We start from the raw sequence: 14,205 nt of genomic DNA, 5'->3' as shown, positions 1-14,205 counted from the left end.
GTAGCATCGAGTCTTATTGGTACTTGGGATATCTCAGCTCAAGCAGTCCTTTGTCAGTTGTGGATCAATCGGGCTCTTTTTCTGCCACGAAGGATTTCTTGAAGTCCTTCAAGCCTGGGGTCTTGCTGAAACGGATAAACTGCTGCAAGTTAAGCCGAATCGAAAGATTACAGACATGGGCCTATTTCAATTCTAGTTCAAGTTCTGTTTCTCTATCACCCACCCTTTCTGGCTTGTGAAGCATATCCAAGGCAATGAATTGTGATGGCCGTGACGGGCTGTATATCGATCCCAAGTCCTGTAATATCTAGGCGAATGGTGACATTCGGACAGCCCGAGGAAGAACGGCCTAAGATAACTAACATCTGCCGAATCTCAAAGGTTTGTGCCGATGTGGTACTTTTTTTTCGATAGACCAAGTGGCATCATGCTCGTCAAAGAGACTCGACATGGCCGGTAGCTTTTGTAATGAACCAACGCTACCGCGTTTTTTCCCATGTGTCAGCCTCGGGCGGCACCAACGTGGGGCTCTCTGCCTTTGTCCATTGACCGTAGGAGAGAGAAAGAGAAGATTCAACGTCCTTGGTTTCACTGTTGCGGTTGACAAAGGAAAGCGTTGAGAAGGGCTTTGCCTAGAGATAAAGGAAAGTTTTTTATCCATTGTACCTGATAGCGTAGCTAGCTAACGGGCTTGGTTTTCCATCGGGCGCTAACAACAGACAGGCTCCCCAAAACAACAACAATAACAGCAACGATTATAACCAAGATACAATAATACTAGATGAATGATATCACCAAAATATCGTCAGAATATGTGCTGCTCAATCTTGCCTTGTGTTGTGTGGCTCACCAGCTTTTCCCCGGATTTGTTCATGCGCGTGTCGTTGCGCAGAGACACTGACATGGGGCACCCAAAACATTGGATCAGAGACAACAGAACTGCAATTCACTGCATTCAAGTGCCCCTCCGTAGTGCCCGCCACCCGGCCAACAGAGGGCCCACAAGAGCAAGCCAATCCCGAAGCGCGTTGGCCTCGCGTTGGCAGTACGTAGCTACGTATTTTGAGTTCGTTATTTACCGATGTTTATTTACTCTCACATTCTGAGCCAAGGGTTCGCTCCAATCTTAGCAAGGCGGCTTTTTGGTCATAATCCGCCCGTCGCGGCAGTCACCACCAAACAGTTTTTGGCTGAGACCTTTTCTTCTCGTCCAAAGCTGTTTCCCAGTCTTCAATCCCTTCCACATCTGCCCCCTCCCAAGCGACCCGTTGTCGAGGCAGCCCTGTCTACTTGACCCGCCATCAATCCTCCAAATAACCCGGCTCTCCCTTCTCCATATTCCTACTCGTCGCAGTCTACCCTCTTCCACCTCCATCCCTTCACTCGAATCGAGAATCGTCTTTGTGCCGGTTTGGTAGTTCGTGAGATCAGGGCCTATAGCACGACCGGCGAACAGATCCTTTGGTGTTTACATGCCCTTGGACGCGATTATTCCCACGACACGTCTTCATCGCCTGCAGCTTCATAGTCTTCACTGCCCCTCCAGATTGTCGTCGCAAGCAGAATCAATTAGTACCGTCAGGTATCACTACCCAAGCAGTCGCAATGGACGCTAGAGTAAGTCACCGCTTCCTATCGGGTCTCCCTCGCAGCCACCCCGGCCTGTCTCTCAAGGGCGGCTTTCCTCGTTCCACATGTCGACTAACGTTTCTGAAAATAGCCTCAGCGCCTGCGAGTCCACCCCGGGGGCAACGAGAATATTATCCCTTCCAAGCACGACTCCATACATCAGCGACACAAGTCCACAGGCAATCTTCAGGCAATGCCTCGCAATGGCGCTCTCCAGGTCGCTGCCAAGCGCACCGCGTTCGGAGACGTCAGCAATACGGTCAAAAACCTTGCCGTCTCATCCTACGACCAGATCCCGGGCAAGGGAAAGGTTGTCGAGATCAGCTACAGCAAGGAGAACGCCGTCAGCAGCAAGGATGGATTCTCACGACCAGCTCAACGATCCACCGCTCTAGGTAACAAGGCTGCTCCAGCTGCAGCAGAGTGGAAGCAGCCGAAATCTTCACTTCGAAACGATGCGCAGCCCAAGCAGATCACGAAGCGAGCCTCTGTGGCCCACCTGCATGAAGCTCGGCCATCGAGAGGCAAGTACGTTGCTCAAGATCCGATCCCCGTGACAACAGATTCTTCCAGCCGACAACCTCGTCATCACAAGTCGCAACCTCAGCTTAAGAAGGAGCCAGCTGCGCACGTCTTGAGGCGCACCCAGAGCAAATTGTCCACAACCTCTACACAAGCTCCGGCCACGGAATCTTGGAAGCCAATGGAAGATGTAACGGAAGCTGCCTACGAGGATGCTGTCGAACACATTGGCGACGAGCAGTATCACGGCCCCTATCACCGACGCTCTCTGGAAGTCGCGGATGATGCCCGACCTCTTGAGGTTGAATTCCAAGATGAGAATGCTTCTGCCGATTCGGCCGTTGACAAGCCTCAACCTATTGAAACCCTTGCCGAATCGGTGGGCGCTCCTACCCTCTCCGAGACGGAGGAGTACTGGGACGAGGAGGATGAGGAGGAACTTTACGATGATCAGGGATACACAACTGCCCACTCCTACCGGTCTCGGGGTGACCTAACCACTGGTGGCGCCACGACCGTCTTGGCCCCCAAGATGACCGAAAAGGTACAGCAAGAGTTGGAGACAGCCCGAGCCATTGTTGAGAGTACCCGTACCCAGGAGGAGGTAGATGACGAAGTTTGGGATGTTTGCATGGTCGCAGAATACGGCGATGAGATTTTCGAATACATGAGGGAACTCGAGGTATGTTTGCCTGATGTGGAACCGCAAGCAAGCAACGCTAACTGAGGTGTGCGCAGATGAAGATGCTTCCCGATCCTCACTACATGGACCACCAAGCGGAAATCCAGTGGTCCATGCGCTCAGTGTTGATGGACTGGCTTGTTCAAGTCCACCATCGGTTCAGCCTACTGCCTGAGACGTTGTTCCTTACGGTCAATTACATTGATCGCTTCCTTTCATACAAGGTTGTTTCCATTGGCAAGCTTCAGCTCGTTGGCGCTACCGCCTTGCTTGTGGCCTCCAAGTATGAGGAAATCAACTGTCCGTCTCTGCAAGAGATTGTCTTCATGGTGGACAACGGCTACAAGGTTGACGAGATTCTGAAGGCTGAGCGATTCATGCTTAGCATGCTGAGCTTTGAGCTTGGCTTTCCCGGTCCGATGAGCTTCCTGCGGCGTGTCAGTAAGGCGGACGACTATGACCTCGAGACGCGCACACTGGCGAAGTACTTCTTGGAGGTTACCATCATGGACGAGCGCTTTGTCGCCAGCCCACCCAGCTTCCTTGCTGCGGCAGCGCACTGCTTGTCTCGCTTGATTCTGAAGAAGGGCGACTGGGTAAGCTCAATGCGGATGCTACTAGAACACTGCTAACATGACCTAGACTCCCGCACATGTTCATTACTCTGGATACACCTGGCCCCAGCTTAAGAACTTGGTCTCCATGATTCTAGAATGCTGCAGCTCACCTCGCAAGCACCATCTCGCGGTGTTTGAAAAGTACTCAGATAAGAGATACAAGCGCGCGGCCGAGTATGTCCAGACGGAGCTTAGCAAGGGCTTCAGTCTTCCCCACCGTCACTCCACTGGCCGTCCTTCAGCGTTCGACTTCAGCGATCTTGACAACAACGCTGGCTACTCCAAGGCGACAGTGCCTGTCGAGCTCCAGGACTAGTAGGACAATTGTGCTCGATCAGCCACTGCGTGTCGTGCGAGAAAAACATTTGGCCACCAACGAGGGGCCTGGCTCGACGCGACGACCTTTATACATTCTTAACGACTGCAATGTGATGGTTACCACTGCTCCTACCTTAATATGAGGATCGCGGCCTCCTACGTGCAACGACTCAAGCAGGAGCCGGCAACACTATTATATCAATGCTTACGACCGCCAGGGTGGTTTGTTTGACGACATTGGACGACTTGACGATATCCATGATTGGTTTCCGGCTTATGCTTTCATTTCTTTCGGATGACTTTGGCCGACTTGTTTCTTTATTTTCTTTTTTCATGCCTAGCATGTTCCGGCGTTGGGAGGGATGGTTCCTCTAGAAGGCGAGCATACAGGGAATGGGTGTGGCTTCCAGAGGCACACCAAGACCTATAGAAGCAACTAGCTGAGGTGGAGGAAAGTGACATAGACGATGAACAGGCACAGACTATCGGATTAGCTGCCTTGGGGGGGTTTTTGGGGACAAGAGACCAGCTTGTGTATGAGTTATAATTCTTCTTTTGCAAAGGGATTTGCATTTTCTATGTACTGTTACAGCTCAGCCAGAGCTTAGCTGATAAGGCCACAAAGACGGCGTCTCGGTAGTTGGGCCAGTATTGAGGCAATGAATATCTTGAGAACCAAGTCGGATTGATGATGGCCTTAGTAGTGCTGCTGATTCTACTATTATCGTTGCAGTGTGCTCCTTACTATGTACATGCAGTCGCTCATACGAGAGTAATGGTGACCAATGCCCAGAACATGGTGATGAAAGGTCAGACTGGATGAGGGATGCGTTGGAGATGGTCAATTGACCCTGTTGTCGAATTTCCTAATCCAAGCTTCGTCAATATTACCTGTCTCCCCTCCGGGCTGGCTGACGCCTGATGACACAGGAGCTTCCTTCCCTGAGCTCCAACTACCTACGTACTACGCAGTCCAAGCTATAACCCCACATCCCTGGTTCAGGCTTGGTGGCTGGTCAGCTCCCCAAAAGGGGCACGTGCGCTAGTGGGTCTTCCTTCAATTGCAGGCATGATTGGTTGGAAGCTCTTCCAACAGGACTTTGGGGGGACACTTCTCCAGTGGTGGATCAAGCTGTGAGGCCACATTGCTGAATGCTGATTCACCCGCTCGCACACTTTATTTTTCCGCACCAGCACCTCAGCGAGACAATCGGTATTGGATTGGGTTTACCCCTTGGTCTACCTACAATTCTCCTCCCATCACTCTTCTAGCTTCTTCTCCTTCTTCCCCCTTTCACCCCACTCCATCGTTGATTGCGATCGTTGAATTGGTCAAGTCGCATTCAATTGTTGCCTCCCCCCCTTGCCGCCGCCGCTACCATGGTCTACCTCAAGTCGTCTCTCCTGGCCCTCCTGGCCCTTCCCATCTTCGGCGCTTTTGCTGCTGAAGAGGAAGTCCCTCCTGTAAGTCATATCCGGTCATCTCATGGCCATCGCCACTCATTGCTAATAACCCGGTTGCAGGTTGATACCGATGCTACCGCCCCGGTTCTGAAGGCCGACATTGTGGCTACCTTCCCTGATGCCGACATCTTTGGTGTCAAGCTTGTCAATGGCCGCCCCACCAAGGCTGTCGTCGAATTCACAAATCACGAGGATGCGCCCATCCAGATTGCCATGGTTGGTGGTGTTCTGTCTAGCACCAAGGAGCTGGCCGAGGATGCCCACCCTAGCGATTCTATCATCCGCAACCTGACGGCTGCCCGGTATGACTTGACCGTTGAGGCTGGCGACAAGAAGGCCGTCCCCTATTCCTTTGCTCTCGACATGCAGCCCCAGGATGTTCTCCTCCAGCTTGTTGCTGTCGTCAGCAACTCCAAGGGTGCTGTGTTCCAAGTCCAGGCATACAACTCCACTGCCGCCATTGTCGAGCCTCCCACTAGCATCTTCGACCCTCAGATGTATGTTGAAACCAAGAATCATGTAGTGACGTGCGCTGACAGTTTTGCACAGTATCTTCCTCTACCTTTTCCTGACTGGTGCCTTCGCCGGAACTCTGTACTTCGTCTACAAGACTTGGATCGAGGCTCTGTTCCCCCAGGCTAAGAAGGCCAAGACCTCTAAGAAGGCTCGCCAGGTCAGCGTCACGGTTCCTTTGGCTGACTCCGACGCTCCTGTTGCCACTTCTACTGGCAAGGACTACGACGAGGCCTGGATCCCTGACCACCACATCAACCGCCCTGTCGCCAAGCGCGTCAAGAGCGGCGCCAGCGGCAAGCTCAAGGCCAAGGGTGCTGAGTAGGATAGCAACACCCTAACGGTGCGAGCTACGCGACGAACTAGGCGGGCGTGAGCAAGACTGCTCCTCATGCCTTTGAACGACGACCTTGAGAGCCCTTTACGGGATGGAATAAAGTCCGTGAGAGGCTTTTAATCGTTTGGTGCTAAGGAGAGGAAGTGAATAAAAGCATTGTACAATAGTTACACACTAGGCATGATGCCGACGTTTTGTGTAGAAATTACCAGAAGCGCGTCTTTGCCTAGAAACATGAAGCGGATCAATGCTGTCTCGCACTACCGTTCACAACGTGATGTCTCCTTAATCTCGTAATCCGTTGACATCATTTTGATGTGGTATTCTTTATCTTGTAAATCAAATTGTCGCAGCTTTCACCACATATTCTGCACCTACCTACTTTATTTGGATCATGCGTCTCGTGCAACGCTCTTATATCCATTCCTGTCCATCAGCTCAGGTCAAACTTTGGCTAACTTCGCAGCTGGCACCTCAAATTGGGACGAAATGTCTTGCGATGTACAATTGTACAAAGTTTCAAGTTGCGACAACGCTCAATTTAGTTGGCTGTTATGGAATAAGCAAGCATGTCTGCGTGCGATCCGTTTTCAGGAGGTGGTTCAATCCACCAGGGTACAGACTGGCGTGATGTGGAAGACCCCTTCCATCGCCAACCACATGAGAGTAATTAGGTACTAGGAAGCTATCAGGGGAGAAAAAGAAACGTTCATGGGTGAGACCACGGAAGATTCAACCATGAATAAGGAGAAAAGAGTCAAAAAGATGTGAGAGCCGAAGGTAGATGGCAAAATGAAAGTGGGCAGAATAGTAGATGGAGAGGGTCTGTATGGAATCAGCACTTCCTTTGTCCATGCTGGAATTGTCCAACAGCTATTCGCTGGAAGAGCTCTCTAGTGATAGGTGGGCAGCGTTCCGGGGAATCACCCGGCGTTTAACCAAAGAGCTCTCCACCCCAGGAGGCACCTAGCGGTAGCTCCCTCCTCCGAAGCGTAGCCCCCGCCCCCCCAACTATAGCAGCTCCCGACGCGCAGAAACGCGCAGTAACGCGCAGCGCGCTTTTCCTTGTGCTGGGCCGGTAGCTTCTGCACACAATTGGGGAAGCAAACCGTTGGCGTTGCACTCCCGTCCCCCCATTTTGTCTTCCCTCTCCTACCTCTTTCCTCCTCACAAGCACATTCGATTTCCCGGTTATCGTGGTGGAATAGCTGCGTGATAGATCCCATCACGAAACCTATATCGTTTTTCACCCATATCTTCTGCACCCCTTTTTTCACTTTTTTTTTTAATTCTTTTTTTTTCCCCCTCAATCCTTTACCTTGATTAGCTTCTTGTCTTCTCCATCTCGGCCAAGCACAATGGCACCCACCACCGAGGAGCCTGTCCAGAAGCGCGGCCGTGGCAGACCTCCCAAGGTCCCCGGCGAGAAGAAGGTTTATGTTCCCACGGGTCGTCCTCGTGGCCGTCCCAAGGGAAGTGGAGGCGTTCAGAAGACCACACCAAAGAAGACCGCGTCCACTCCTGGCAGAGGCCGTGGTAGACCAAGGAAGAGCGACGCAGTCGAGGCCGCCGTCGCTGAGGCCACAGACACTCCAGCCAAGAAGAGCGGAACCCCAGGCCGCCGCGGTCGCCCTCGCAAGTCAGACGCGTCGACCGGCGCAGCTACCCCGAAGAAGGCCGAGACGAAAAAGGGACCCAAGGGCAGAAAGAGCGACGTCTCGAAGGACGCCTCCTCGTCTCCCACGGACTTGTCCGACGGAGAAGGTTAGCAAGAGCCTCTGTTCTTCCATGCGCGCTTGCCCAATTTGACCCGCGCCCTGCCCCCTTTCAAGTGCCAAAGAGTAGGAATCATTAGCTCACTGATTATTAGCGAAGGATACTGAAGATGCCGATGCGGACTCGTCCTCTAACGCGGAGGGCTCTGGCGAGGAGGTGCGTCGCTGGCTTCCGTCAAGAATCTTGAGAGGACTATTCGGCTGACAAACTACAACCAACAGTGAGCGCACGAACGAGGCATTGTACTTTTACACGGGTCTAGGTATTTGGTTCAGAGGACTTCAAAGAACAAGAACGGCATTGGGGGTTATCGCTTCCAAATTTGCTCAGAGGACATGGTGTCGATGTCTCTTTTTCCCCCCCGCGCCCGCAGACCGTCAGTCAGGCACATGAGGATTCGACTGTTATTGAGATACCATTCTATTTGCTGAATACGAGACTATTACGTCTACAGACTTCTATGGCTGTTCCCCGCTTTGACTTGACATGTCAAACAATGTGATCTGGTCCCCAGCTGGCCTTTCGTGCTCTTCTCCCCGCCACCCCTATACTTCTCAATCCAAGCCCCTGAGGTTTGCATTTTTTGGGGGTGAGTGGGTTTCGTTATTCCTTTTTCCATTCGGAAAACTCAAGGGCCAAGTGTTGCTTGAGTCTCGCGAACTGATTGCCGAAATTCTTACTACACCTCCAGCAAACCAAATCATTCTGCAATAGGTGTCCTTTACGGCCAGGGTGGTCTGGCGCCAGCGAAAACTCGGCGATATCAATCAGGAAAGGGGTATTGAAAGAATTGTAGTGTTTTCGGTGCTTCATACACTCCGAGTACATGTCTCGAGACAGGACGTGGACGTGCAGATGGTTCATGCTCGGGTGCGCGTGTATACCAGTGATGACCTCGGCTTGCCAGTTGCGACCCTTGGGTAGTTCGTCTCCTTCGGACTCGACAAGCCCATTCAAAACGGCCTCCCGCGCCGCTTCAGCTTTGCTCTCCTTCGCAAACCGGCGTTGCAGTTCCTTAGCTACCAAGTCCTTGAGCTTAAGAACTTCCTTTTGTACTGATTCGAGGAATTTGGCATCGTCGAAGGCTTCAAAAGGGTGGAGCAGATTGTGTGTAGGAGATCGGGGGAGGAGAAGCGTGTGAACACTGGCTTTGGGGTAGAGGTCGTTGATCGCGACGAAGTCTTCGTTGTGGTATATGACGCGCGAAGCGGGAAAAGAGGCGGGATTGTCAATATACACGCCCAGTCCGTCGCGGCTCCTAGAGGATCTCCCACGCGACGACTTGGGTGGTTCGGTTGCTGTTTCTGGTTTGCGCTTTCGTGTCATAAGTTCCGTGACTGCGCAACAGAGGTATGTTAGTGTGCATTCTTAAGACCGCTTGATAGCATGATCAAAAACACACATGCATTCTTTGGAGCTTCCGGTGTGGGAGCGATGCCCTGGATCTCATCTTGCATGATGGCATCTTCAGGGTCGGAGTCCAGATCGCCCATTTTGAGGTTGCGGAGGTGAAGAGAGATGTAGGAAGAGATTGACAAGTCCACCGTCGCGTTGCTCGCCAAATGTACAATTCAAGTTGCCATTACATATATATTCGCGGGGATTGAGGTTCTGTAGGAGTCAGAGCCGGCGTTGGTGACTCACGCCATCCGTCATCATGGATAACACTTTCTGTTAGGCGAGGTGAAGAGATAAAATCATCGAATTACACCAGGGAGCCAGGAATGGAGGGAACAAGAGGGACGGAAGGGGAAATGTCAGACTGGGAGCTGGTGAAAGGGTTTACCCACAGCGGGGTAGCTGCAGGAGCAGCCGTGCCCCGCCGATGTACAGTACCCTTCGTCATTCGCCCGGACCACCAAGGTCACTGAGCGCCCACTGCAGCCGCTTCTGCAAGACCGCTTGCTGATGCTTCAAACCTGCGAAATCTGTGGCCGAATCAAAATTTCGCATCAAGGTCACATTTTGCCTGCCTCATTCACACCGTTTTGCATCACTCATTAGCACCCGCGACGTCTTTCCAACACAGCGCCTCTTATGGGTCGTATTTCCTGAGCTGTCAAACCGAACAACTGACCAACAATGGTCAAGAAAGGCAAGGGAAAGGACAAGGCTGGCGCCACCGCCCCGGCGGTACAGCCTGCTGCGACATCATCCAAAGATGGCCCCAAGGGGAAGAAAACCGGCGGCCTGTCTCTCATGGAACAAGCTGCCGGCCCTGTCGCTGGAAAGCCGACTGTCAAGCAGATCATAGGTGGATCTTCATGGACTGGAAAGCTGCCGGTGAACCTGTTCAACGAGTATTGCCAGAAACAGCAGTGGGAAAAACCCGTTTATGATGTCCGAAAAACACCCGAAGGATACGCTTGCTTCGTCACGATTGCTGCCAAAGATCCAAAAACACGGGAGTTGACAACCTTGGATCCCTTCAAAATTCATCCTGATTACAAGCATCTTGTCACCAGGCCCACTGCTCTAGAGGCAAGGCACTGTGCAGCGACTTATGCTCTCTTCCGCGTTTGTAGTATGCAGAACAAGCATACCGTGCTGCCGCCGGATTACAAGTCACTCTGGAAGGATTTCCAAGCAATCAAACAGCAAGACGTCAAGGACGGCAAGGCGTGGATGTATGATGCGGACCCTTTCAAGACTCTCAAGGACCGGCAGGATGCCAAAGCTGCTGTTGAGAAGAAGAGGAAGGAAGCTGAGGCTGCCAAGGAGAAGGCAAAGTCTATGCCGGGTGCATCTGGTTTGGTCCTCGGCAACAGCTCTGGCTCGTCGAATGCGATGAAGGGATGGACTCAGGCTCCCAAGATTGAAATGGGCAAGCGCTCGCGGACGCAGGTCGAAGCACTGATCCAGAAGTACGTCGTCTGGAACCCCAACAAGGTTCAGATGTCGGCAGCTCAGCGCAAAAGCATCACCGACGAGTTGGGAAAACTAGGTTTCAGGCGGAGTCACGTAGAAGAGGCTACGGAAATCTGCAAGGATCGTGAAGAAACCTTGGAGTGGCTGTTGATTCATGTTCCTGAGGATGATCTGCCTCGTTGGGCGTTGCCTGAGAGCTACGCAGCAGGCATATCGGTCGCATCGATGGATCTCAAGAAGGAGGCGGCAATCAAGCGCCTGTCTGAATCGGGTTACGCACTTGACTTGTGCGCTCGTGTCTTCGAAGAGGCTGGTAACAGCGAGGGCAGGGCCGCTGAATTGCTGCAGCAACGTCTTGTTGGACAAAAACCAACAAACAAGGCGCAAACGACGGCGGAGGAGCTTCTGCCTCCAGGAGTGTCCGCAGAGGAGTTGTGGGAGGACGAAGTGGCAGCCATGGAGTCTTCCTTTGGCGACCACTTCAAACAAGTCTCTCCTGACATCATCCAAGTCAAGCTTGAGTCGGTTAAGAACGGAAACAAGTTGGTTGAGACTGCTGTCCAAGTGCGCAGGTCGCCCAATTACCCTGCCCAACTCATATTTGCCATTGTTTCTCAGCTTCCAGCACAAATCAAGCTGTCCATCATTAAGCAAACGATTGCCTATCTGGACGAATCCTATCAAGAAGAGCCTATGAAGGTCTTCGTTGCCATTGACTGGATTCAGCAAAATATCAACGAAATCATTGAGAGACCCGGAAAACTGGTCGACATTGCTTCTGTGGCGTCTACAGCATCCGAGGTTCCAAACGACTCTCGGCCACGCAGAGCCGGCCCCAAGTCTCAGAGAGCCCCTAGGCCAATCATGTGGACGCCTGATCCTCGGGCGCGCGAGGAGTGGTCCAGAAGACAGGAAGACCCTGCGTGGAAGAAGATGATATCTAAACGTCAAACCCTGCCAGCATGGCAGGTTCGCGAGGATATTGTTCAAATCGTCGACGAGAACCACGTCACAATTATTAGTGGAGAGACAGGTTCCGGAAAGTCAACGCAGTCGATGCAATTCATCCTCGACGATCTCTATAGCAGAGGCCTGGGCAAGTGTGCCAACATGCTCGTCACTCAACCCAGGAGAATCTCTGCACTAGGTTTGGCCGATCGTGTAGCCGAGGAACGTTGCACCAGAGTCGGAGACGAAGTGGGTTATGCAATTCGTGGCGAGAACCGCAGAAGTAACCAGACTCGTATTACGTTTGTGACTACCGGTGTGCTCCTGAGACGATTGCAGACCTCTGGTGGCCGAATCGAAGATGTCATCGCCTCGCTCGCGGATGTCAGTCACATTGTCATCGATGAAGTGCATGAGCGCAGCTTGGACACCGACTTTCTTCTGACTATAATCAGAGAGGTTATGAGGACGCGAAAAGATCTCTTAAAGCTAGTGCTCATGAGTGCCACCTTGGATGCCGCGTCTTTCAAGAATTACTTCACCTCCCAAGGCCTAAGGGTGGGCACAGTAGAAATCTCTGGTCGAACATATCCTGTTGATGACTACTACCTCGACGATATTATTGAGATGACGGGCTTTAGGGGCGATGCAGGTGACTTTGACAGCTCAAAGGGCGAGGCGATGGGCAAGGCAATCCAAAAGCTGGGCCACCGCATTAATTACAGCCTTCTCACCGAGACAGTCAGGGAGATTGATGCGGACCTTTCTTATACTCAAAAATCCGGGGGCATTCTCATATTTCTTCCCGGCGTCGCTGAGATCAACCAGACCTGCAATGCGCTCCGGTCGATCTCGTCATTGCATGTTCTCCCCCTCCATGCTTCGCTAGAGACGAAAGAACAGAAACGTGTTTTCGCTGCACCGCCAGGAGGCAAAAGGAAGGTGGTCGTTGCGACAAACGTTGCAGAAACATCCATCACAATCGACGATATTGTTGCCGTTATTGATAGTGGTAAGGTGAAGGAAACCACCTACGATCCTCAGAACAACATGAGAAAGCTAGAGGAGAACTGGGCTTCCCAAGCAGCGTGTAAGCAGCGACGCGGTCGTGCGGGTAGAGTTCAAGCAGGCAAATGCTACAAGCTCTACACGCGGAACCTCGAGCAGCAAATGGCTGAACGGCCTGAGCCTGAGATTAGGCGAGTGCCGCTGGAGCAGATGTGTCTATCGGTTCGTGCCATGGGTATGAGGGATGTATCAGCTTTCCTAGCCCGATCACCAACACCGCCCGAGAGCACAGCTGTAGAGGGAGCGATCAAGCTCCTACGGAGAATGGGTGCACTGGATGGTGATGAAATGACAGCCCTTGGCCAGCAGCTCGCCATGATTCCCGCCGACCTTCGTTGCGCGAAACTCATGGTTTACGGTGCCATATTTGGATGTTTGGACGACTGCGTGACTGTTTCGGCGATTCTCAGCACCCGCAGTCCATTCATGTCGCCTTCAGATAAGCGAGAACAGGCCAAGGAGGCACGCATGCGATTTTCAAGGGGTGACGGAGACCTCCTTACCGACCTTGAGGCATTCCGACACTGGGAGGAGATGAGGAACGACGGCGTGGGCCAAAGACAATTGCGTGCCTTCTGCGATGAGAACTTCCTTTCCTATTTGACATTGTCTGATATCTCAGCGACTCGGCTACAATACTACTCGGCCCTTAGGGAGATTGGTATCGCTGAGAGCAAGGAGGCCACCTACTCGCCTAACCAGGGCAGACACAGCATGACGCTCCTGCGTGCGCTTACGGCTTCGGCATTTAGCCCCCAAATCGCACGTATTCAATATCCTGACAAGAAGTTCACCAACACGGTATCCGGCGCAAAGGAGTTGGATCCTGAGGCACGAATGATCAAGTACTTCACACAAGAGAATGGACGAGTGTTTGTGCACCCTAGCAGTACACTCTTCGATAGCCAAGGGTTCTCTGGTAGCGCAACGTTCATGTCCTACTTTACCATGATTTCCACAAGCAAGACGTTCATTCGAGACCTGACACGTAAGTTCTTAATAATGCAAGCAGCCTATGACATGTCACTAACGGCTATCAGCATTCAATTCCTACACATTGCTCCTTTTCTCGGGTGCAATTACCCTGGACACTCTGGGGAGAGGCTTGATGGTCGATGAGTGGCTGCGGCTTCGTGGATGGGCAAGATTGGGAGTTCTAGTGTCAAGGCTTCGTGGTATGGTTGATGATGTGATCGCGTTGAAGATTGAGAATCCAGGATTAGATCTCGCGGATAACGAGGTTATAAAGATAGTTAAAAAGTTGATAGAGCTCGATGGATTAGATGCATGATAGAAGGCGGCCCAATCACTTAGAGTTGCGGAGCATGCTGTATTAAATAAAATAGAACATGTCGTCGCCAATACCTGCCTCCCCTGCTATCAATCTTACTGACGTGGTGATTGCCGTTGGGACCATCATCTTCATCCTTGTTAACTTTCATTTATAGTATTTGCCCCAATGC

At 52.1% G+C, this 14,205-nt stretch overlaps 5 protein-coding genes across 5 annotated transcripts; 4 read left to right on the top strand and 1 right to left on the bottom strand.

The window, feature by feature from the left end:
- Positions 1 to 1,605: 1,605 nt before the first annotated feature.
- On the top strand, positions 1,606 to 3,766 carry CTRU02_202016 (g2 mitotic-specific cyclin cdc13; the record flags this gene model as incomplete). Its single annotated transcript, XM_036725375.2, has 4 exons — positions 1,606 to 1,617; positions 1,721 to 2,833; positions 2,890 to 3,429; positions 3,476 to 3,766. 4 exons carry the CDS (start codon positions 1,606 to 1,608, stop codon positions 3,764 to 3,766), a joined length of 1,956 nt encoding a protein of 651 aa, XP_036583053.2.
- A 1,382-nt stretch (positions 3,767 to 5,148) lies between these two features.
- On the top strand, positions 5,149 to 6,070 carry CTRU02_202015 (signal sequence receptor alpha chain; the record flags this gene model as incomplete). Its single annotated transcript, XM_036725374.1, has 3 exons — positions 5,149 to 5,232; positions 5,293 to 5,729; positions 5,782 to 6,070. 3 exons carry the CDS (start codon positions 5,149 to 5,151, stop codon positions 6,068 to 6,070), a joined length of 810 nt encoding a protein of 269 aa, XP_036583052.1.
- Positions 6,071 to 7,440: 1,370 nt separating this feature from the next.
- Positions 7,441 to 8,062, top strand: CTRU02_202014 (uncharacterized protein; the record flags this gene model as incomplete). Its single annotated transcript, XM_036725373.2, has 2 exons — positions 7,441 to 7,846; positions 7,953 to 8,062. The coding sequence occupies 2 exons, from the start codon at positions 7,441 to 7,443 to the stop codon at positions 8,060 to 8,062; spliced, it is 516 nt and encodes a 171-aa protein (XP_036583051.2).
- Positions 8,063 to 8,461: 399 nt separating this feature from the next.
- On the bottom strand, positions 8,462 to 9,351 carry CTRU02_202013 (histidine triad nucleotide-binding protein; the record flags this gene model as incomplete). The annotated part of the gene is made up of 2 exons (XM_036725372.1): positions 8,462 to 9,195; positions 9,261 to 9,351. 2 exons carry the CDS (start codon positions 9,349 to 9,351, stop codon positions 8,462 to 8,464), a joined length of 825 nt encoding a protein of 274 aa, XP_036583050.1.
- Positions 9,352 to 9,940: 589 nt separating this feature from the next.
- Positions 9,941 to 14,033, top strand: CTRU02_202012 (ATP-dependent RNA helicase ucp12; the record flags this gene model as incomplete). The annotated part of the gene is made up of 2 exons (XM_036725371.1): positions 9,941 to 13,730; positions 13,783 to 14,033. 2 exons carry the CDS (start codon positions 9,941 to 9,943, stop codon positions 14,031 to 14,033), a joined length of 4,041 nt encoding a protein of 1,346 aa, XP_036583049.1.
- Positions 14,034 to 14,205: the final 172 nt, after the last annotated feature.

Source organism: Colletotrichum truncatum, assembly GCF_014235925.2.
Source record: "Colletotrichum truncatum strain CMES1059 chromosome Unknown Contig_0001, whole genome shotgun sequence".
Taxonomy (NCBI): Eukaryota; Fungi; Ascomycota; class Sordariomycetes; order Glomerellales; family Glomerellaceae; genus Colletotrichum; species Colletotrichum truncatum.
This window is presented reverse-complemented; position numbering and strand designations above follow the sequence as displayed.